Below are 23,802 nucleotides of genomic sequence, written 5' to 3'. Positions count from 1 at the left end.
AACAATGTGAAATGCAATAAAATCCCTAAAATCCCCCAAAAAATACTAAAATCAATGGACCCTAGTGATATCTGCAGTCAGAATCACAGTGTGAGTATTTTGGCTTGGACAAATTTGTTTTACAGACAAAGTCAAGCAAACAACACCTATGCATAACGGAAAATGCAATAAAATGACTAAAAATGCACCAAAATCACAGAAAATGTAATAAAAACACCAAAATAATACACAATAGGTATTGCACAGTGTGGTTAGAAAATACTCTATCCGTAATGGTAATAAAACATTTTTTTCAGGCAAGAAAAAAACAATGCAATAAAAAAATCCACAAAATTGTGTAAGGGTGTGTGTGTACACTTGGCAAAATGCATGGTGTGTGCATGTGCAAGTAAGTGTGAGTGCTGTAAGTGCTATGAATGTGTGAAACCCCCCCAACATGTATGTGTAAGTGTGTATTAGTGTAATAAGTGTGTGTTTGTGCATTTATGTAACATTAACCTTGGACAAGCAGGCTGGAGATTGCAGGTGGGATGCAGGAGGGACCCAGGGACAGCATCAGATGTCTTGATGTGGTGAGTGGGCGTGCAGGAAGGAAGGGGGGAGAACAGGAGAAGGCAGACGGGTCCTTCCAGGGGCCACTCATTCCCCGCCTCTGCTCATTGCCTAGGGGCTGGGGAATGAGCGGGGAGCAAAGGAGCGGCTTTAAAAGCCGGGAGACTTCCTTGACTTTAAAAGGACCAATGTAATGAGGACCCAAGTTAGGGCAAGGGACACAAAGCTTGATATGCTTAGAAGATAACCATACAGAATCTCCAACTGTGAAACAAGGAGTGGGTCTACAATGCTTATCTGCTGCCTTCTTTTGGAGAGAGGGCGCATTCACCAGAGCTTTGATGAGCTGAAGACCAGATAGACTTGAATTCATGAACAGCATCTTCAGCAGCAGGAAAATCCACTTTGAGTACAGGAGAAGGTAGAAAAAGAGGATTCCATCCATAAACACAAACTAATGGAGAACCTAAGGCTTTGTGTCAAAGATTATTATGAGCGAATTCAGCCTAGGGGACCAGTTTTTATGGTTTTGAGAAATAAAACAATGAAGAACTGTTCGAGGAGTTGATTGGTTCTTTTCAATTTGACCATTACTCTGAGGATGATATGCTGAAGAAAAATGTAAACCAATACCCAACAATTTACAAAAGGCACGCCAAAAAGCGGGAGACAAACTGGACCCCTCGATTGGATACAATAGAAGACAGAAAGCCATGGAGACAGAAATTCCCTTTAGTGAAGATACTTGCCAGGAGAGCTGCAGATGGAAGCTTCTTCAGAGAAATAAAGTGGGCCATCTTGGAAAATCGATCTACAACCACCAGGATTGAAGGAGACCACAGGGGAGACACAGAGGAATCTTCTGCTGGGAACAAACAGAACATGCAGAAACATAATGGGAAACATCTTGGACAAGAGAAGGCCACCAAAAGTATCTGGAAATGAGATTGAGTGTCTTCTTAACCCCCAGATGGCCTGCAACCTTAGAGGAATGACCTGAACAGAGGATCTGAGAAACCTTAGCCTGAGGGACAAAAGTCTTACCAGACGGGCACTCCAACAAATTCTCAGAAGCCGGCCCAACTAAGTACACAGGAGCCACCACTCACTCAGGAGGTGTAATTGGACAGGGAGGAACTGAGGACACTTCTTCCAAAGACAGGGATCTGGACAGGGCATCAGCTTTGATGTTCTTGGACCTAGGTCTATAAGAAATAATGAAATTGAACCTAGAGAAGAATAATGGCCATCTAGCTGGTCGTGGGTTCAGTCTTTTAGCGGAAGAAACGTATTCCAGGTTCTTATAGTCAGTAAGAATTGTAACAAGCTGTAAAGCACCTTCTAGGAGATGACACCATTCTTCCAAGGCCAACTTAATGGCCAATAGCTCTCGATTGCCAGTATCATAATTTCTCTCGGCAGATGATCATTTCCGGGAAAAAAAGACACAGAAGGGTGAAGAGGACCCTGGAAATCAATTTTCTGGGATAAAATAGCTCCTACCCCAGTATCAGAGGCGTCAACCTCCAATATAAGTGGACGAGAAGTATCTGGATGGATCAGGACTGGAGCAGAGGCAAAAGCTGCCTTTAGTGATTCAAAGGCCTTTTGGGCCATAGGAGACCAGATTGACTTTGAATCCTTATGAGTGAGGGCAGTGATGGGAGCCACAATCTGGGAAAAATGTTTCATAAATAGTCTGTGGAAGTTGGCAAAGCCAAGAAATTGTTGTATGACCTTTAGACATACAGGAGTAGGCCACTTAGTAACTGCAGAAACCTAGTCAGGATCCATCTTAAAGCCAGAAGAAGAGACAATATACCCAAGGAAGGAGATCTTAGACTTATGGAATTCACACTTTTCCAGTTTAGCATAGAGATTATTCTCTCTGAGGCACTGTAACACAGACTTGACTTGAGGAATATGTTCTGAGAAGGAGGAGAGGAGAACACCAGAATGTCATCAAGGTATACCACACCACACGATTGCAACATATCACAAATATGTCTTGGAAGACAGTGCGGGCATTGCACAGACCAAAGGGCATGACTAAATACTCATAGTGGCCATCATGAGTATTAATTGCAGTTTTCCACTCATCCCCCTGGCAGATGAATGCCAATGAATGGACAGAGTTCTGCCTTTTGCTTCAACACTACTTCCTGTTACAGTTAGAGCTGCATCACTTCCTGTCAGCTGATCTCTGAGGGAGCACACAGCCCATCACTAAATGGCGGCTCAAGGGAAAGGATGTAAAAGGGCAATATTTACTGATATATATATTCCAGTTTGGGGAGATTCTTTAATAGGCCACTTAACATAATATAAACTGTCTGTTGGTTACGTATTCATTCTGGGGGTGGAGTTTTCCAAAATAAGTAAACAACACATGATCTCGCACATGTATAATATACTTTAATCCTTATCAGTACCCTCCCTGGCATAGCATAGTAACTGAACCACCAATTGCATTCCAAACAGCAGGAATGGCCCATTTTTGGGGGTGCAACAGATGTTTAGGGAACATTCTCCCCCACAATAGTGCAGACAATTCTGGACTCTGAACATAAGACATAGGCAAACACTCTTTAATGCATTGATTTTTTTGTGCATTTTATTTTCTTCTCACTGCTGCCCACGGGGCATTAACGTGTATTATTTAGTGCTGACATTCGCCTTTGGGCCCGTTTTAACTCTGATGAAAAAATAATCTCCTCACTGGAATGGACTTTGTCTTAAAATTCACACGTGAAAATGATATTTAAGCATCGGCTAAAGCTGTTGGATAGTGACATTACTGGGAACCGAGTGCTGCTGTACGTGTCTATTTCTACCCAAAGGAGCCATGATCATAATGCTGATCATATTGCTGCTTGAATTGTTACTGGTTTGGGGCAATCAGCTCATTCCCAGACCCGGATGCACATTGAGAGGCCACAGTTATCCAACCAGATATGAAGCCGGGGACTTTGTTATTGGAGCTTTTATCCAGTTAAGTGATTCCACTATTACACCAGTAAAAAAGTAAAAAAGGTGATTGACACAACTTCATGTTCAATGTCATGTTGCACCCAGATGACCAAAATACATCACGGACACCTGGTCCATTTTGCACCCAAAGTGACACATCTTTTTCCCATTGAAAGGACAAATGCAACATTGAAGGCTGCTCTTATAAAACACCAATTCATAAGAAGTAAATTACAGTTCTTCAGCTGTTGTTGAACATCAAAAATCTCACCATTTGATTAATATGCTCCCAGAAAATTGGTGAGCTTTATTTGAACTTATGATAAATGTACCTATACATGATGTCCATATCACCCCAAAACAAGAATTATTTGTCCATATATTGCAATATACTTCAAGCTTCAGTGGCCCAGACCCAATCCCCACAGGGTACTCTCCCTCCCCCGTCACACTGAAGGTAAGTTTAATTTACACATGCTCGGGGGAGGGGGGCAGACGGGTGGTGGTGGCCCCTGCGGGGGGGTGTGAAGTACACAGCAGGATCCACTGGGGGGTGCATGGGCCCCTGAGACAGTAGCCTTGCTAGCCCAGTCCCATTACAGCTGATGAGGGAGGGGGTAGGAGCAGGAGGTACGAGTGTGGGAAAGTGAGTGTGCAGGGGGGCGGGGCTTGGGGTGCTATTGCAAGCACATGCAGGTGGGCAGCAGGGATGCGAGTGGCCTAGGGATGCTCAACTGTCAAATCTTGCCCTGGTGCTATTACCTTCAAGGTACAGTTTAACCCCAGGTGTTGGTTGGTGCGAAAAATTTCTGAAATGGACCCCACACAACTTTTTTCTCACTCCAAATACTGTGTCTTTTCTCACTCCTACCGCGCTACTTTTGTTTTACACACTCTACTTATTTCTTATTCCAAATACATTGAGGTGAATTTGGTGTTTTTTTCTTGTAATTTTTTTGTAGCAGAAAAACTTTGCCGACGACTAAATGACGGAATTTTGCGGCGAAAAAAAATCTAGCTATGGATATCAAACCTGGTACAATTTCATAGCTATGTTAGTAAATAAGCCCCACAGAGACAGAATATACAATTCCCATGCCATTTATTAATCACAGTTAGGTTAGGGAAATGTTTTATGGTTTTGTAAATTTAAATAAATTGGAAAGAATGGCATTTGGCCAAAATGTTGCCAACTCCAAAAATCTATTAAACTATTAGCCTTCATTTATTTTTAAGTTGCAAATAGTTTTGAACACATTTTATTGAAATTAACATTATTTGGTGAGAACTGTAGAACTGTATATCGGCAGATTGATAAGGTGTTAATAAGCTTTATTATTTTCTGATAGTGGTTTTTCTTGAATTCAGTTCAGGTCTAAGATAAATAATGTAACATTTAGGGGCAAATATACAGCCCAATAACCCAGCACTGGAGGCTAAGATGGCAAATATCTCAACTGCCACCATTCTACTGCCCTTACTGCTCAGGTATGCAGGGACAAATGCCCCCCACACGCTACAGAACCCCAACATACTGAAAGTGATGTTTTTAGCCTCATTAAATCGGTCAGGGAAATCCTTGGCTAGAAATGCAGCAATGAAACTCAGTAGGGCCAACGTCCCTATATATCCAATTATACAGAAGAAGAAAGTGACTGATCCTTCATTACAAAGCAAAACAATTGTGTCCATTTCAGAAAACATATCAGCTTCCAGGAATGGGGGATTGGAGGCCATCCACACAGTCGAGATTAACATCTCTCCAAAAGAACATACAATGACTAATACAATGGCCAGTTGGGTTCCTACATACTTCTTCAGCTTGCTCCCAGGCTTTGTGGCATTGAAGGCAATAATAACTGTGAGAGTTTTAGCCAACACAGAAGAAACAGAAATAGTAAATACAATCCCAAATGTCACTTGTCGGAGGAGACAACATATCTGAGTTGGGCGCCCAATGAATAATAAAGTGCAGAGGAAACACAACATGAGAGAGATGAGGAGGAGACAGCTGAGATTTTGGTTATTGGCTCTCACTATAGGAGTCTCCCAATATTTCACAAAGATTCCCAAAACTACAGAAGCTGTGATGAAGAGGATGAAGGCAATGGCAGTTAAACTGGTCCCCAGGGTATCTATATAGGAAAGATAGTTTGTAGCTTTTGGGATGCAGGCAGTTCTTTTTCTATCCGGCATCTGATATGCAGGGCATTTCAAGCAGATCAAAGCATCTAAAAAAATAAAATATTCATGTAACTGATATATTTGTTACTTCAAAAAACTTGGTTCAAACATTGAAAGGCACAGGGATATTATTCAGTTGTGTTATAAATAAAAGTATGAGGCCTGTTATCCAGACTGCTAGGGACCTGGGGGTTTAGACATTAAATAAACCCAATAGGATTTGTCTGCCTCCAATAAGAAATAATTATATCTTAGTTGGGATCAATTACAGGTACTGTTTTATTATTACAGAGAAAAGGGAATCATTTAACCATTAAATAAACCCAATAGGGCTGTTCTGCCCCAATAAGGGGTAATTATATCTTAGTTGGGATCAAGTACAGGTACTGTTTTATTATTACAGAGAAAAGGGAATCATTTAACCATTAAATAAACCCAATAGGGCTGTTCTGCCCCCAATAAGGGGTAATTATATCTTAGTTGGGATCAATTACAGGTACTGTTTTATTATTACAGAGAAAAGGGAATCATTTAACCATTAAATAAACCCAATAGGGCTGTTCTGCCCCAATAAGGGGTAATTATATCTTAGTTGGGATCAAGTACAGGTACTGTTTTATATTACAGAGAAAAGAAAATCATTTAACCATTAAATAAACCAATAGGGTTGTTCTGCCCCCAATAAGGGGTAATTATATTTTAGTCGGATCAAGTACAGGTACAGTTTAATTTTTACAGATTAAAAGTAAAAATGTAAAAACATTGAATTATTTGATTATAAAAAGGAGTGTATGAGAGATGCCCTTTCCACAGTCCAGAGCTTTGGGATAATGAGGTTTCTGGATAAGGATCCCATACCTGTATTTACAAATACTTGCCAGTGTTTCTCTCCTCTTACACTCACTTTAGTTTCCTTGCTTAGAGAATTGTTGCCAGATGAGTGAATAATAAAAATAATGTGCCAATTTTGCCAAAATGTGCAATTTGATTCCATCCTGGATATCAAAGCACTTCTTTTAATAACAATGGAGCAAAGTCAACCAACCACCAACCAACCAGCCCAGCCAGCTGTACACACCTAGCTCAGAGGGTAAGATCAACTGACCACTTACCATGCTGCACTAGTAACTGCCAATCCACTCTGTGGAGATCTCCCTCCAGCTGTACATACTTACAGTAGTTCAGAGAGTAAGGTCAACCAACCACTTTTTCTTAGGCTTTGATATTATGGGCACTGTAGTGACAACTTGCCACTCTACTATGCTGCTTCCATAGCAGCCCTTCCAAGCATGTGGAGACCCAGCTCAAAGACCCCAGCTCCAAGCAAAGGCCAACTGCCCACTCTGCTATGCTGCTTCCACAGCCCATCCCTTTGTGTAGAGACCTTCCTCCAACCACGCAAGCCCAGCTCACAAGGGCCCAGCTCAGGGAAAAGGTCAACCAACCACCTTTTCTCAGGCTTTGATATTATGGTCACTGTAGTGACAACTAGCTACAGAAATAAATAACTGATAACCTTGTCATGAATGGGGGCTATTAGTTTCTCGCTTGCTTGTACCCCTACTCCTTGATTGCCCTCACCCCCCAGGTGATCATCAAATAATATATTGACAATGGGGAGCTGCTTTTTGCCCAGAATATCAAAACTAAGCTCTATAAATTAAAGGCTAGCATTGAGCCAGGGAGCTTAGTGATCAGCTTAAATATATAGATATAATAAACCTACCTCTACCCCCCGTGCAAAGGGAAGCTACAAAAAGCAGGCCTGTATGATATAATCTCGGGGGTTGCTAATTTTTATATATTTGAAATTACATCTACTTCACAATTGCAAGCTGAGTGCCATGAAGCTGCAAGAGACATTTTTATACAAATCTTTTTGCAGAGGAAATGCTTGCCAATAATCAGCCACCATCTGCCTTTCTGAGCTACCTGACATGCCAGCCACCCAAACGCTAGGGGTTGGGTGGGAAAGTGTAACCAGGCAGCCAATTGTCACCACTTCTTGGGGACCCATACCCGTCAAGCACCTGCCTCACTATCCGTCTGCTACATCCCAACCAAGCTACAAACAGCAGGCTCTTTTTTTTTCTAAGTACCCATTAGTATCTGGACACCTACTAGACATAATAACAGAGGATTATACTATATGTAGGTTCTGTCCACAGTAGCAGCAGATGGTCCTCTGAGCAAAAGCTGAAGTCCATGACTCAATAAAGCTCAGTAAAAGGTAAGAATCCAACTACAGGCTGCTTAATCAAGTAACTATATCTATAGAAATACCATGCAATGCTGGCTTTGCCCTATTCTGACTCTCTGACTAAGCTCGACCTCCCTCTCTGTATACCCCAACTACAGCTCTCTGTATACTCTAATGCAGGGATCCCCAACCATTATTACTCATGAGCAACATTTCAATCAAAAAAAGGCTGGGGAGCAACACAAGTACAACAACTTTCCTAGTAGGTGACCAATAAGGACTCAGATTGGTTAATTAGTAGCCCAATGTGGCCTGGTTGACTAGAGGCTCTGTTTAGCAGTACACATGGCCTTTATGCCTCCAAAACATGCCTCCAAGTCAGAAATTCAAAATTTCATGTTGCTCACGAGCCACTGGTTGCTCTAATGAGTTGCAGTAGCTGCAGCTCAGTATCACAGCCTGGATTTCTATATATATGTCTATGAGTCACAACAACTCCTTGCTTCCCACCCAATTTTGCGATGCGAAAGTGAAGCAAAACGGGAAGCGAAGCGAAAACAGGACAGATTTGCTCATCACTAACAGAGAGAGCTCTGCTCAGAAGATAAGGAAGTGAACTGCCTCTTCTTTGAATGTTTTACACTGACTCTGACTTTAATTCTCCTTCATATGAAGCTTTCTGCTTTATTTATTCCCCTTCACTTTTAAATATTTCTTCTGTTTTGTTTTCGGCTCTTTTTTCTCCCCATTGTGAACTCCCCTTTTCTATTTGCTTTCCAAGCCCAATATGTATTTCATATATTTGACCTAATATGTAGTTGATATATTTTCACTGTTGACTTGTTCAGCTATTATTTTGCTTACCGGTTGTGTTGGACATTTCCCCATCTGCACACTTGGCACAGTCATAGCAACAAGATGGCTTCCCTTCTATTTTAGCTTTCCTGTATCCTGGGGCACAGGGCTCATTGCACAGAGACTGTGGGATCTGCATTTGTACAATAAAAATATTAAATCTTGGACTATAAGGAACACTGAAAACCAAATCAAGTTTCCACAGTAAATTGTGGGTCCTTGTCAAAATACAATATATATATTGGAACATTTTCTAATTGGGCCAGTGTGGTTAGTGGGTACCACAGGGGTCAGTCCTTGGGCCTTTGCTTTTTAACTAGTTTATTAATGACCTGGAGGGGGGCATAGAGAGTACTGTTTCTATTTTTGCTGATGACACAAAATTGTGCAAAACTATAAGTTCCATGCAGGATGCTGCCGCTTTGCAGAGCGATTTGACAAAATTGGAAAACTGTTCAGCAAACTGGGAAATGAGGTTCATTGTTAATAAAGTGCAAAGTTTTGCCCTTTGGTAGAAATAATAGAAATGCAAGTTATACACTAAATGGGAGTGTGTTGGGGGTATCCTTAATGGAGAAGGATCTAGGGGTTTGTGTAGATAACAAGTTGTCTAATTCCAGGCAGTGTCATTCTGTGGCTACTAAAGCAAATAAAGTGCTGTATTATGAACAGAGAAGCAGTACTTGGCTTCACAAGGTGTTTTTCTTCTACTTAGTTCCCACCTTTTCCTTGACTCAGGAATCCATTTGGCACACAGGTGCCTGGCCTAGAATGAAACACACACCTCTTGTATCTAATCCTTTCAAGTCACTATCACTGTGGCCCTGACTTATGAGGTACCACTGGGGTACCCTTTACTTTCTCCTGCTGCTAAGCTAACTGGTCTACTGCTATCTCTCACCATCTACAATGAGTTCCAGTGAATGTGACCTACCCACTACCTCGCTAACTTATGTTAAAATATAAGGACTTAATTTGGCTTGAAGGCTTTTATACAGGTCAAGGGACGGCAAGGTGACTCCTAATATCCTCATATTTCTTTATTCATTATAATACACCAGTTTATAAGTCATGTGACAGAAATTACATTACACTATGCACCAATTATAACTGATGACATCACTAAGCAAAATTTATAAGAATATCATTTACAGAATATCCATGACTTTTTGTATTATAAAGTGAATGAAGTACCCCCCATTGTAAAATATAGGGATATTATAAGTCCCCGAGGAGTTCCTTATAATATATAGTGAATAAAGTGCCCCCTATTGTAACATATAGGGATATTATAAGCCCCCGAGGAGTTCCTTATAATATATAGTGAATAAAGTGCCCCCTATTGTAACATATAGGGATATTATAAGCCCCCGAGGGGTTCCTTATAATATATAGTAAATAAAGTGCCCCCTATTGTAACATATAGGGATATTATAAACCCCCGAGGAGTTCCTTATAATATATAGTGAATAAAGTGCCCCCTATTGTAACATATAGGGATTATAAGTCCCGAGGAGTTCCTTATAATATATAGTGAATAAAGTGCCTCCTATTGTAACATATAGGGATATTATAAGTACCCCGAGGAGTTCCTTATAATATATAGTGAATAAAGTGCCCCTATTGTAACATATAGGGATATATAAGCCCACCGAGAGTTCCTTATAATATATAGGGAATAAAGTGCCCCCTATTGTAACATATAGGGATATTATAAGTCCCCGAGGGGTTCCTTCATAATATAATAGTGAATAAAGTGCCCCCTATTGTAACATATAGGCATATTATAAGTCCAGAGGAGTTTCTCTTACCATTTTTGAATGTGGACCAAACAAATCATCGCTGCTGTTGATGTAAAAATGTGTCCCGTTTTGATGCATAGAAATTTCCAATTTTAGTTTTTAACATATACTTGTTCGGTAAGAAAATCCACTTTATAATGTCAAACCTGGCTGGTGGGTCTCCATATTGGACTGAGCGAAGTGGGTGCCACCATTGGTTATAAAACTTACATTCCGAACCGAGGCATTCAGCTGGAAAGAAAGAACTAAAATGAAGCTAATAAGAAAGAATAATTACTTTATGATCATTTTGTCACGGATATTATCTGCCTTAACTGGACGTGCATGTATAATTCAGCTCGTTAGGTAATGGATACACACAGACATAAGTATCCATGAACATTCTTTTATTGATTGGATGTTTCTGATAAAGGCTGAAGGGCACAGGGGTCTGAAAAAACAAATCCACAGGAGTAAGGTCAGATTTTATGCAATACACGAATATGAATTTGCTACTATGCTTGATACTCCCCCAAATCGCTATATAATTAATCATAAGCAAATGTTTTGCCAGGCATGGTTTCGTTGTGAAATTCAGCATTTTGCCATTGGTAGATTTGTTCGGGAAATGGGTGCAAAAATTGGCGCAAATAAATTTTGCTGAGTGAGGAAAAAAGTTGCGGTTGCATTAAATTCATCACAGTTGCAGCAAAAAGTTTGCAGTCGCATAAAAAAATGGCGCTGTAGCTGCAATTTGCCAATTTTTGGTTGTTTTGTGAATTTTCCGGATGAAACGAAACAAGACAGATACACTCATCACTAACAAAGAATAGTGATGTGCAAATTTTGTTCGCCAGGCATGGATTTGCAGCGAATAAAAATACTGTAAATGATGGGGCTACTGTAAAATGTTGGGCTACTTCAACTGCTTGGGACATTTATTTACTTCTCAATAAAGTGTTGTTAACAGGCCTATTGAGTAACTCCCTACAAGTCCCAGTAGAGCATGGGTTACACCCAACTACTGCTATCAGTTGGGCCTTTACTGTAGGGTTGGAGGAAGGGATTCCGACACACTTCATAGATCATGTAACAACTTGGGCACCAGTGGTTGGTAAAACAAAATGTACTGTTTATTTGTTAGATCTACATAACAGACTCTTATCAATAGACTCTTAGGGGCATATTTATTATGCTGTGTATAACTAATTCACCGTAAAAAGCTGTATAAAATAAATGGAAAAGATCGCCATCTGAACGCCGGATATTACGCCAGATATTACGCCGTTATTTTCCATAAGTTCCGGAGGAAGAAAAAATGTGTAAAAATTACGCCAATTTTATGCCGGTTTTACGCTGTTTTTACACGGCGAAGCCTGGCGATGTGTGGCGCATTTTCTCACCGTTTTTTACACAGCATAATAAATATGCCCCTTCGATGTTACAGTGGTGCTACTAAAAGATCTCTCTATCCCTTGTCCTATCCACTTGACCCCAATGCTCTAAGTTGATGCTTACGTAACACTTTCTCCTTGTTGGAGCATCTGGCTTCTCTACTATCTACACTCTGTCTGGCTCTCACTCCTAGAGGAGTTGTTACTCCTACTTTTCCAATTTTCTTCTCCATCTGTGGCCTCCTGCCTTAGGCTGTAAAGAACCACCCAAGTGGGATCTAGAGAGAGACAGAACCTTGAAGTTTTTCCTGTTATGGCTTAAGGAACCACCATACATTCCTGGCTACTAAAAAAAAAACTCTCAGTAACCCCAAGGCATGCCTCACCAATAGATGGAGGAATACCACCCTTTTAAACTGTAAACAATGCCAGCCCATGTTACAATGGTGCTACTAAAAGATCTCTCTATCCCTTGTCCTATCCACTTGACCCCAATGCTCTAAGTTGATGTCTACAGTATGGTACTTAACACTTGCTCCTTGTTGGAGCATCTGGCTGCTCTACTAGCTACGCTCTGTCTGGCTCTCACTCCTAGAGTAGTTGTTACTCCTACTTTTCCAATTTTCTTCTCCATCTGAGGCCTCCTGCCTCAGGCTACTTCTGGCTACTAAGAAACTCCAAGTAACCCCAATGCATGCCTCACCAATAGATGGAGGAATTCCACCCTTTTAAACTGTAAAGAATCCCAGCCCATAGCTGTAGTTAACTATTAATGGGATTTTAAGTAAAAAAAAACCTCTTAACCTTATACCCTTACACTAGCCTAGTCTGTAGTGCCAAATGCCTTAAAGAAATAAATGCAAACCTTAAGGGTCATCACTATTTACTTCCCAACCTATATCCTTACAGATCTTACCCAATCACCCCAATGTTTATCTAGATTTCAAAAGAAATGCAAAAACTAACAATTCAATGGGTGAGTTGGAACGGAACCTTTACACCTGTAAATATACAAATGCTTTGAAGACCTGCAGTACATAGTTTTGTTTCAGTGAAGCCCATAAAGGAACACATTGCAGACATTACCTCTGTAGCCGGCCTTATAGGCACAGATAAAACCATGTAAAACTACTACAAACACATGTTTGGTGCATATACAGGTTTTATAAATATCGATTGCTTTAGGGTTGGGGTCCCCAAACTTTTTGAACTCATGAGTAACATTTAAATATAAAAAAAACAAAAAAAAGGCTTTAATTGATTATTTTGTAGACCCTATATGGACTGGAAGACCACAGGAGGCTCTGTTTGGCAGTACCCATGGTCTTTATGCCTCCAAAACTTGCCTCCAAGTTAGAAGTTCAAGAATGAAGACCTGCTTCGAGACTACAGGGAGCAACATTAAAGGGGTGGTGAGCAACATGTTGCTCATGAGCCACTGGTTGGGGATCACTGCTTTAGGGACTGAGTAGATTTAAAAATTGAATGTGCTGATCTACCTCTACCATGTCAGCCAGAGCACTCCTCTTCACTTATTGCCACTCCAATCATTAGTGCACTTTTCAAAAACAATTGGGACAATAGAAAGTGACCATGTCATGTACGGCCTCTTGTACAATCTCCATCTTCTCAGCCAGTGGGCTGGTTGGACAGAGATTGTACCCGGCCGCCCCTTGCAATTCAGCTACAAAGGAGAACGCAATTCCAAGCTGGTTCTGCTTAGTTTCATTCTTGGATAGGTAAGAACACAGCTGAGCTTTCTTTTGGATCATCAGTAGTGGTGAGTGTATCTGTCCCGTTTCATTTGGCCTAAAAATTTTGCAAAACTGCTGAAAAATTCACGAAATGACAAACAAAAAAATGCAAAACTCATTGAAGTCAATAGGCGACTTTTTTATGTGCTACAAATTTTTTACATGGGCGAATCCATGCCTGCTGAAAAAATTCGCTCATCACTAATCATTATTTAAAAAACAAAACAGTACTATAAACCTACCTGCCAGGGTTTTACTTTATTTTTGAGACTTTGTAGTTTGTCCCAGTGATTGGCCGGTGGCTGAGCAGAGTAGAGATTGTGCAGGGCGCGCGCCAGTGCATAGACTGCAGTGTAAACTCTATAAGTGACTCTGTAATTGTGATCCCCATACACTGATACATCTGCCTCACTCATAGTCTCGTTCCCTGTGCAGTCTATAACTTTTGCACCTAGGACAGTCCTTATCAAGCTGGGGTTATCCAGGAAATAACAATGAAACAATCCCTCCCATGTAGTTTGTGTTAATTCATTTTTGGGATTTTCGTTAGGAGAAAATGTAGAAAAAAATTCTTCAAACCCGGGGATCTCTCCTTCCTGGATCAGCACCGACAGAGAGCCATTAAATGTGGTTTCAATCTTCTTTTTTCTAAAATAAAAAGTATTTGGGAAAAAGGATGATGTGATCCAGACTTTCCTTGGCATTTGATTGAATGAAAATAGATTAAAAAAGGCAAAAGTGTATTTAGTGCTAATAAACAAAACAATCACGTTAGCGCTGGTTCTTTCAATTGTTTCAATAACTGTATTTTCATAAAAGTCATCCAAACAAAATGTGTCATTAATTAAAATATAAAAAGCCAAACAGCCCCCAATATCAGAAAGCCCTTTACTTATCCTTTCCCGGGCTCTGTACCCTGTGTCATCATTGGATATAATGAGTCCGACCCATTTCCAGCCAAAGTGCTTCAGTATCTGCACAATCCCATCAATTTCTGCCTCCTCATTGGGGATAGTTCTGTAGAATGATGGGAACTGGGTTCTGTCACTGAAAATGGGATCTGTAGAGCCGTAACTGATCTTTAAAAAAATAACAATTACAGAAAAGATTCCAAAATAGTTTCAAAATAAGTGGATGTTGGCAATAGCAGGATAACTATATCTGTTACAGGCTATATTACAGGCTAAGTGAGCCCAGCCTGAAGTGTGCCCTGGGTACCCCTGGAACTATAGCGGGGTGACTGTTACCCCAATGTTTCTATATATCTGTAACCTTGTTATGGGCTAAGGGGGCCCAGCCTGAAGGCCAGTTAGGGGGGGATTTGGGGTGAGTGCTTATTTGTGCCCTGGGTACCCCTGGAACTATAGCGGGGTGACTGTTACCCCAATGTTTCTATATATCTGTAACCTTGTTATGGGCTAAGGGGGCCCAGCCTGAAGGCCAGTTAGGGGGGGATTTGGGGTGAGTGCTTATTTGTGCCCTGGGTACCCCTGGAACTATAGCGGGGTGACTGTTACCCCAATGTTTCTATATATCTGTAACCTTGTTATGGGCTAAGGGGGCCCAGCCTGAAGGCCAGTTAGGGGGGATTTGGGGTGAGTGCTTATTCGTGCCCTGGGTACCCCTTGAACTATAGCAGGGTGACTGTTACCCCAATGTTTCTATATATCTGTAACCTTTTATATGGGCTAAGGGGGCCCAGCCTGAAGGCCAGTTAGGGGGGATTTGGGGTGAGTGCTTATTTGTGCCCTGGGTACCCCTGGAACTATAGCAGGGTGACTGTTACCCCAATGTTTCTATATATCTGTAACCTTGTTATGGGCTAAGGGGGCCCAGCCTGAAGGCCAGTTAGGGGGAGATTTGGGGTGAGTGCTTATTTGTGCCCTGGGTACCCCTGGAACTATAGCAGGGTGACTGTTACCCCAATGTTTCTATATATCTGTAACCTTGTTATGGGCTAAGGGGGCCCAGCCTGAAGGCCAGTTAGGGGGAGATTTGGGGTGAGTGTCAGCAGGTTTATCCATCTTTAGTCTTGAAAAGATCATGGGCAGACTTAATTATTCACCCATATTTTAAAGACTAGAGATGGATGCAAACATTTTTCAGCTGAAGGACAATGACACAAGGTATTTGTATTGCTATGGCTCACCATACTGGCACAAATATCTGATACAAATGGTGTATTTCCTTTTTGAATTATTTAATAATGACTGAATAATGAATAAATGGTGAATAAATAAATTCAGATAATGGCAATTACCGTTGTATCATTGTCTTAAGAGCTGGAGCGGTAAGTAGAGAGAAGAGAATATCACTGTTAGTATTAACATTAGCTGTATGTTATACATGAAATAATAATAATACCTGGGGGTATTTAAAAAGTCTTACAATCTGGGCAATGACATACGTTGTACTGGTGGAAAAGTCTCCCAAAAAGCCCAGCAGCTTTCCATTGTTCCAACAGTTATAATTAGGAATTGTACGTTGGGTTCCAGACATGATGCCCAGGGTGCCGGAACCAGCCCTAACTTCTGCTCCGCAGGAGTCATATATTTGGTAACCCAGTGAAATATTCGGTAAAATCTGTGGGTTCTTATTTATCTCATCAATCGCAAACATGAAGGCCAAGTAATGGCGGTAATATCGGAAAAATGGCCTGTGTGACATCATTAAAATGGGATTTTAAAAAAGTTGCCAGAAGGAAAAAATATTATAATATTATAGGCAATCTTTTATTGTCAGATTAGTGTCAAATTCAGCGGGGAGATAAAAATCATTGAGATTTATAACAAGGCAGATTTAGTGAATTCAATCATATTTACTCCAAGAGTTATTGTTTACAAAAATATAATTATGTATAAAATAATATAAAACAAAGGCAGCAATAATTCACCTTTTCATTCACCGTTTCTCATCAAATTCGATCTTTCCAGTAGCACGACAATTTTTAGGACCAAAACAATATTATTATTATTATTTTTGTGACATTAAGAAAACATGCTACATACATTTCTACCAAGGCAATTGAATCAGCTCAATGTTACCTTCTCCCCTTTCCAAAACACACACAATATTTTACTACAGATTTTTAAATTTTGGCAATCTTTGGACAAATTGAGATACAGAATCCTGAAGAACACAAACTGTAAAATGTATTGGTAAATAGAAACATATAACTAGTATATAACAGTTAGTAGACAATAATAGTACATAGAGAAATCAGCTGAGACTGCATCTTGTACGTGACTGTATATAACAGGGATATTACTGTACTTACATTTAGGGGAAAATGTACTTACGTTGCACATGAAACTCTTTCTGGATGGACGTTAAATAAATGTATAGGCCTCAAATAAGCTTCATGTAACTGGATAAAGGCACCAATAATCAAGTCTCCAGCTTTGTAGTTTGTTGAGTAGCTGTGAGCCTGTAGGGCACATCCGGCTCCAGGAAGGGGATCAGTTTGAGACACCACCGGCAGTATATGCAGGAGAATAACCATAAGGAACATGATACGTCTCTCGTGGGCACGCAAGGTGGAAATGAATCACAAACAGGGAACATCACAGATATTTATCCTTCCTGCTCTGATTGTTTTTTACAACCTGAACTGTATTTTTAAATCCAGCCAATCATGATAATTACTACTTTTCTTTTTTGGACACAAAATGTGCTCCATTGAGGTTTGTTGTTTGTTGATGAACTTTTTCCATGAGCCTATTCACAGCTCTATAGCCCCACTGGCATTGGGGCTACTAATAGAATTTGGATTGATGATATGGTTGAAAACCTTTAATATTATCAAGTTCAGATGTTCTCTGTCTGGGGGGGTCGCATACCCAATCAAAGCATTACAGCTAACATTTGGGCTAAAGCTTTTCCCATAAAATAAATAAATTCACAGCAGCGCAGTAGAAGACTTATCATTAAATAATATGTAGTGCCGTATAAATATAAAGTGTAGCATTAAAGATATATAAAGTGATATAAAAAAGTACAGTGTGACCTCCACCAATGCACCCAGTGAGCCATACAACTCACCAAATGTAAATAAATGAAGCCCAGTTTCCAAGTTTGAGAATATGGGTTGACTTTGCCTATGACAACTCCCATTTTTCATGGCGAAAATTGGTTGCCTAGCAACCACAGCAAACATACACCATTGTGAATGCAATACAGGGTATCATAGGCGCTACCAGAGGGAGTATGGTAATAAGGCAGAAAAGGTACAAGATCAACATAAGAGCAGTGTCCTTAATCATATATATGATAAAGACTGCACTCACCCATCCTCAAAATATATTGTAAGCCACGTCCCCCTCCTATTACAGAGACTTTGCATAGGGGAACAGGTAGCTAATAGACCCTGCTACAGATCACTGGTGGGCTTACACAATTATGCACACCAAGTATCCGTGTCAGTAGGCCCCCAAGCACCATTACTAGTCAAGGTGATTAGGCTTATCAGGACAATCCAATGCCAAATACAGGCACTTCAACTCAAAGACATAAGGAACTCAAATCCAGACTGGAAAAATGTGCATCTCATGAATGCCCATAAAGGGTCACAAACCAAAATGGAGTCTCAGTGCCATATGAAATTCTGATTTGTGATCCTTTATGGGTATTAATGAGATGCACATTATTCCCAGCAGGATCTGAGTTTGTTATGCCTTTGAAGTGAAATGCTTGTATTTGGTATTGGATTGTCCTGATAAGAGTTGGTAAATCTGCCCCTATGTGGCTGATTTTCTAAAACTCAAATCTAAGGTCTTTAGTCATTTACGAAAATCATGGCAAAAAATTTGAATTGAATATTTTACATTAAAAATGAAGTTTTAAAGAGAACCATGTACCTGCCTTGAATCCTAAGCTATACCTCAACATATTTCTAAGTGATAACCCAGTAAATGATACGTAAAGATTTGCCTTTCAAACATATAGAAACAGCGACAGACAAAGAAGGGTGGTTCATCTTGATAAAATGTAAACTAGCAGATTTACTATTGCCAATGCTTATGTCCCAAATACGGGCCAGTTTTCCTACATCAGAGACTTCATTAAGGTTTAGGAGGGGCTTTTGATACTGGGAGGTGACCTTAACCTTTCTTTTAAGCCACTAATCGATTCTTTGTCCAATAGGAGCAACATGTCATACAAAGGCCTTAAAGAAACAAAACTATTCTCAGAAATGCTCCTATTGGATGTACTTAACCCCCCAAAAAGAGAATACTCTTTCTCTAATCTCTACACTTTCTCTACTCTAATCTCTAATCTCTCAGACCACTGCCTCTCAATGATTCTTTATTGCATTAATACCAAAATAAGAATCAGATACAGTCCTTGATTGCCGATATTGTCCACAATAATTCATCAGCAGAAATCTCCATGGCAACTCTCTGGGAAACCCTAAAGTGTTAATTAAGAGGTCAACTGAAAGCACTGAGTAGCAATCTAAAAAAGGGGGAAAAAAAAACAAAGAAATTAGTAGGTTAACCCTTTCACTGCCAGCTAATTTGGTCAAGCGGACCATTTTTAAACTTTTAGCACTCTTTCAATTTAGTGGCCTTTCCTCGGGGGGACTTTTAGTTTACTCAAGAAAAAAAATATATTGTTTTTTTCAGGACAACCTAAACTTTCAAAATATGTGCAAATTTTTGTGTAATTCCAATTCTGTTAATTAATTAGCCTTATCCTCGCTTACCTAAATATTATTACCCGCTGTGTAGATTACCTCACCAAATAATGTGAAATAAGTGAATGATTGTTAATAATAAGTGAATAATTAGTAATGAGCAGCTGCCTACCTCCAAACTAATCCCAAACCAAATCAAAACTTTATCTTAAACCAGAGTTGGCGCTCTCATAAAACAAATTGCCAAAATGTGTGAATTAATTCAAATAATATATATTTATTAGTGAAATTACAATAAAATCATATACACATGATAATACCTCATAAAAAATCCAGATAGATCAAATCAATGCACCAGATAAACCAACATTTATTAGAAGAACTAAGATAAGTCAATAATAGCCAGCGTAATAGTTCATAACATAGTTAAAAAATTAGGGAATCAATATAAAGTCAGCACAATCAGATTAAAAATTGAGTATATAAATAGAATGCATCTGTATAAAAATGGAGATATATAATATATAGATAATGCACATATGCCCTATCCTGAGTTACACAGTAATTAAAACTCCAGCAGCATCTGTTTGCCAAATCCGGCACACAGTGAAAAGCCGATCGGTCCTTAAGATGCTTCCCCAATAAAACTCAATCAGGGGAGAAACTAATGGAAGAGATTAGATTCTCTAGTAAGCGCACTAGTCTGGAGCGTATATAGTTATTAGTACCGCTAAGTATTCTAAAAATAGTGCGCACTGATAACACTTGAAAGTTAACCCAAGTAAAAATAAATATAAAGTAGGCAGTGGGTCCCCCCGTGCTTTACAAAAAAATCAAATATTACCCTTGGTCCCGGCCGGGAACTTACTAAAGGGTCGCCCCGTCGGAGGAACCCGCTTACACACACGGCGCAGCGCCGTAAGGTCCCTAATGCTGACGTCACAGCTGTGAGCCGAAGTAGAGACTACGGGTCCTCCTAGGTGACAGAATCCAACGCGTTTCGCGCACCTGCGCTTAATCATGGAATGTAAGAGCATGGGGATTACTACTCACTTATATACCTCCCCACTACAGGCAGAACCACCCCTTAATCAAACCACAAATCTTAACCCTTCAATGCATGGGCGTCCACAGAAGGGGGCAAGAGGGGGCACTTGCCCCCCCCTGGAAAAGTAGCAAAAAAAACAAAAACCTTACTCCGTTTCTGCACTTTCCCCTCAAGCCCGTTTTTGCTGTGCTCCGATTGGATCTTTCTTCTTGTGGATTCACCAATCAGAGCACAGCTTCCTTGACAGACAGTAAAATTGACCAATCAGAGCACAGATGCACACAGGGATCGGGAGATTTTGCAAACTGGAAACAGAAATAAAGACTGAAAAGATGAATCTACAGCTGTAACTTTACCTGAGAACCAACTCTCAACTTTTGCTGCAGTTTTCATCCCACAGGTACTATACCCAGGTACTATACCCAGGCACTATAACAGGCACTATACCCAGGCACTATACCCAGGCACTATACCCAGGCACTATACCCAGGCACTATACCCAGGTACTATACCCAGGCACTATACACAGGTACTATACCCAGGTACTATACCCAGGCACTATACCCAGGCACTATACCCAGGCACTATACCCAGGTACTATACCCAGGCACTATACACAGGTACTATACCCAGGTACTATACCCAGGCACTATACCCAGGCACTATACACAGGTACTATACCCAGGTACTATACCCAGGCACTATACCCAGGCACTATACCCAGGTACTATACACAGGCACTATACCCAGGTACTATACAGTTCTAAAGAATCACTAGCTGACATTAAATTGTTTAATTTATAATCTATCCCCTACCCTAACACATGGAGGGTAAGTTAACTCTTTCCCTCTGAAAAAGCTCATTGTGTGTTTATATATGTGTTGTTGTTTTTTGCACTTACTATTTTTTTTTTTTTTGTCATTGTTTTGTTCATTTATAGTAAGTTACAGTGGGGCCAATGTTGTGTATCAGTGCCAGTGTTATAGTGCCAGGCCTGAATATCTGCCATCAGTACCCACTGCTCCTCATGGCATATAATGTGCTGGTTTTGTAACTACGGACTGTGTCTCACTGTATATAATGGGGAGTCAGTACCCACTGCCTTTCTTGCTATAAAACTAACATAAACACATCTAAAGGGGTGGTTCACTTTTAAGTTAACCTTTAGTATGTTATAAAATGGCCTATTCCTAGCAACTTTGCAATTGGTCTTCCTAATTAATTTTTTTGAATAATTTGCCTTTCTCTTCTGCCTCTATACAGATTTCAAATGGGGCCAAAAAATATTGCTCTGCGAGGCTACAATTTTATTATTATTATAATTTTGTATTACTTATTTTTCCAAGTAGGCCCCTTAACTATTCATATTCCCATCTCTTGTTTAAATCACTACCTGGTTGCTAGGGTAAATAAGACCCTAGCAACCAGATAGCTGCTGAAATACCAAATGGAGAGCTGCTGAACAAAAAGCTAAATAACTGAAAAACCATTAAAAATAAAAGTGAATTCGAATGCGAACTACCCCTTTAAGCTAACTGATCCCAAACACAAATGTTTGCAGATCCCCTAACAGAAGTGCGCGTATGAATACTTTTACTACTAATACTAAACTTTTAGGGTAAAAAAAAAAAGCACCCCCACCCACACTTTTGTACAGTATCCCTGGGAGTCAGTGGGAACGGCAAGAGGTAGTTGGGAGGTTAACTTTTTACGTCAGCAGTGAATCCACTAAGTGTCACATTAGCTATAGGTCAGTCTGTGTATGGGCCATATTTAGCCTCCCCTAGAGCGCCAACTCTGGTTTAAGATAATTCCAATTCTGTAACAAGATATAGGCTTCTCAATGTCTAAAGAAAAAAAAAATCAAATTTTCCATAATATAAACACATGTAAGCGAACCAAAAATTATTTTATGCACAAACTGATTTAGAAAGTCCCATGTTTCCTGAACGCACCAGTACCAAACATATATAGTTTTATGGAGATTTCTCACTTGTATAGGTCAAAAACTCCCAGCAGTACACTACAAAATTTCCAAAGCACTGCTTCAGAAAGCTGCATACTTTAGGTTTCATGGCCTAAACATCCAATAACAGAAGGTTTATCCCAGAAATTATACATTTTTGGAAAGAACAGATTCTGGGGAATCTAGAATAGGCACAATTGTCTGTCTACTCCAAAATACCAAGTTGTTATGCTTTCCTAAAGTTATTGGTTATTATAGAAATTTTTGAAAAATCGCTTCCAGTCTATAGCATCTTATCTTCTACAGGTCATAAGGTAGCCAGATAAAACATCCTAAATATGAATGCCTGAACAGTTTGATGCCCAATATACATAGGTTTATCTAAGTGTGTGGAATGTAGGGGCCCTAAAATGAAAACACCCCTATATGCTCTACCATTTCTGTCATTTCAGCTCCTGGAAAATCAACACATTTACATCATTTTATGAGGGATAAAGCTACAAAAAAGTACGCCAGAAAAAGTCACCCCAGAAAGCCATATATTTTTGGAAAGTACACATTCCGGTGAATTTAAAATGGGTACCCATGTCTTTCTATTCCAAAGTACCAAGCCACAAAGCTTTCCTAAAGTTGGCAATTTTGATGACATTTCCAACAATCACCTCAAAGCTTCCGCTTTGCAGCATCTTATCTCCCACGTATCATTAGGTACCAAAATAAAACACCCCAAATTTGAACACAAGGGGTCAACTGAACAGTTTGATGCCCAATATGTATAATTTTATCTAAGTATGTGGCATTTAAGGGCCCCAATGGGAACATACCCTATATGATCTATCATTTCTGTAATTTCAGCTCCTGGAAAATCAACACATTTACCTCATTTTATGAGGGATTAGGCTACAAAAAAGTACACTCACCCCTGAAGGCCATATATTTTTGGAAAGTACACATTCCCCTGAATACAAAATGGGTATACATGTCTTTCTACTCCAAAATACCAAGCTGCAAAGCTTTCCTAATGTTGACAATTTTGATGACATTTCCAAAAATCACCTCAATACTTCCACTATGCAGCATTTTATTTTCTACAGGTCATTAGGTAACCATATTAATCACCCTAAATATGAACCCCAGAAGTCTACTGAACAGTTTGATGTCCACTGTACATAGGTTTATCAAAGCACATGGCACTTAGAGACCCCCAAATATACCTTGTGCACACTAATTTCATGGCTTACCTTAAACTAATTCATAAACACATGACAGTTTTATGTAGGGTAAAAGCTGCAGAAATGTAGGGTAGCCCCTGAAAACCATATATTTTTGGAAAGTATACATTCAGACAAATCCAAAATTTCTTTCTACCCCAAACTACCAAATGGTTTTGATAGCATTTCTGAAAATCACCCACATATATTGCAATTCACCTCATTTATCTTGCACAGGTTTTACATACAAA

The 23,802-nt window shown here is 39.9% G+C and overlaps 1 protein-coding gene across 1 annotated transcript; it reads right to left on the bottom strand.

The window, feature by feature from the left end:
• Window positions 1-4,428: 4,428 nt before the first annotated feature.
• Window positions 4,429-17,201, bottom strand: LOC116411030 (vomeronasal type-2 receptor 26-like). Its single transcript, XM_031902797.1, has 6 exons — window positions 16,990-17,201; window positions 14,270-14,338; window positions 13,541-13,745; window positions 8,771-8,894; window positions 4,862-5,753; window positions 4,429-4,486 (listed from the first exon to the last, which is right to left on the bottom strand). The coding sequence occupies exons 1-6, from the start codon at window positions 17,199-17,201 to the stop codon at window positions 4,429-4,431; spliced, it is 1,560 nt and encodes a 519-aa protein (XP_031758657.1).
• Window positions 17,202-23,802: the final 6,601 nt, after the last annotated feature.

This window comes from Xenopus tropicalis, chromosome 5 (assembly GCF_000004195.4).
Source record: "Xenopus tropicalis strain Nigerian chromosome 5, UCB_Xtro_10.0, whole genome shotgun sequence".
Classification (NCBI taxonomy): domain Eukaryota; kingdom Metazoa; phylum Chordata; class Amphibia; order Anura; family Pipidae; genus Xenopus; species Xenopus tropicalis.
This window is presented reverse-complemented; position numbering and strand designations above follow the sequence as displayed.

Excerpts from the sequence above, each read along its gene's own strand:
- LOC116411030 (XM_031902797.1), bottom strand. The coding sequence starts at position 17,201 with ATGTTCCTTATGGTTATTCTCCTGCATATACTGCCGGTGGTGTCTCAA. Across the intron at positions 14,339-16,989 it reads GAAAGAGTTTCATGTGCAAC|AAAAAAGAAGATTGAAACCA; the intron begins GTAAGTACATTT and ends TTTTTATTTTAG. Across the intron at positions 5,754-8,770 it reads GGAAATGTCCAACACAACCG|ATGCTTTGATCTGCTTGAAA; the intron begins GTAAGCAAAATA and ends TTATTTTTTTAG.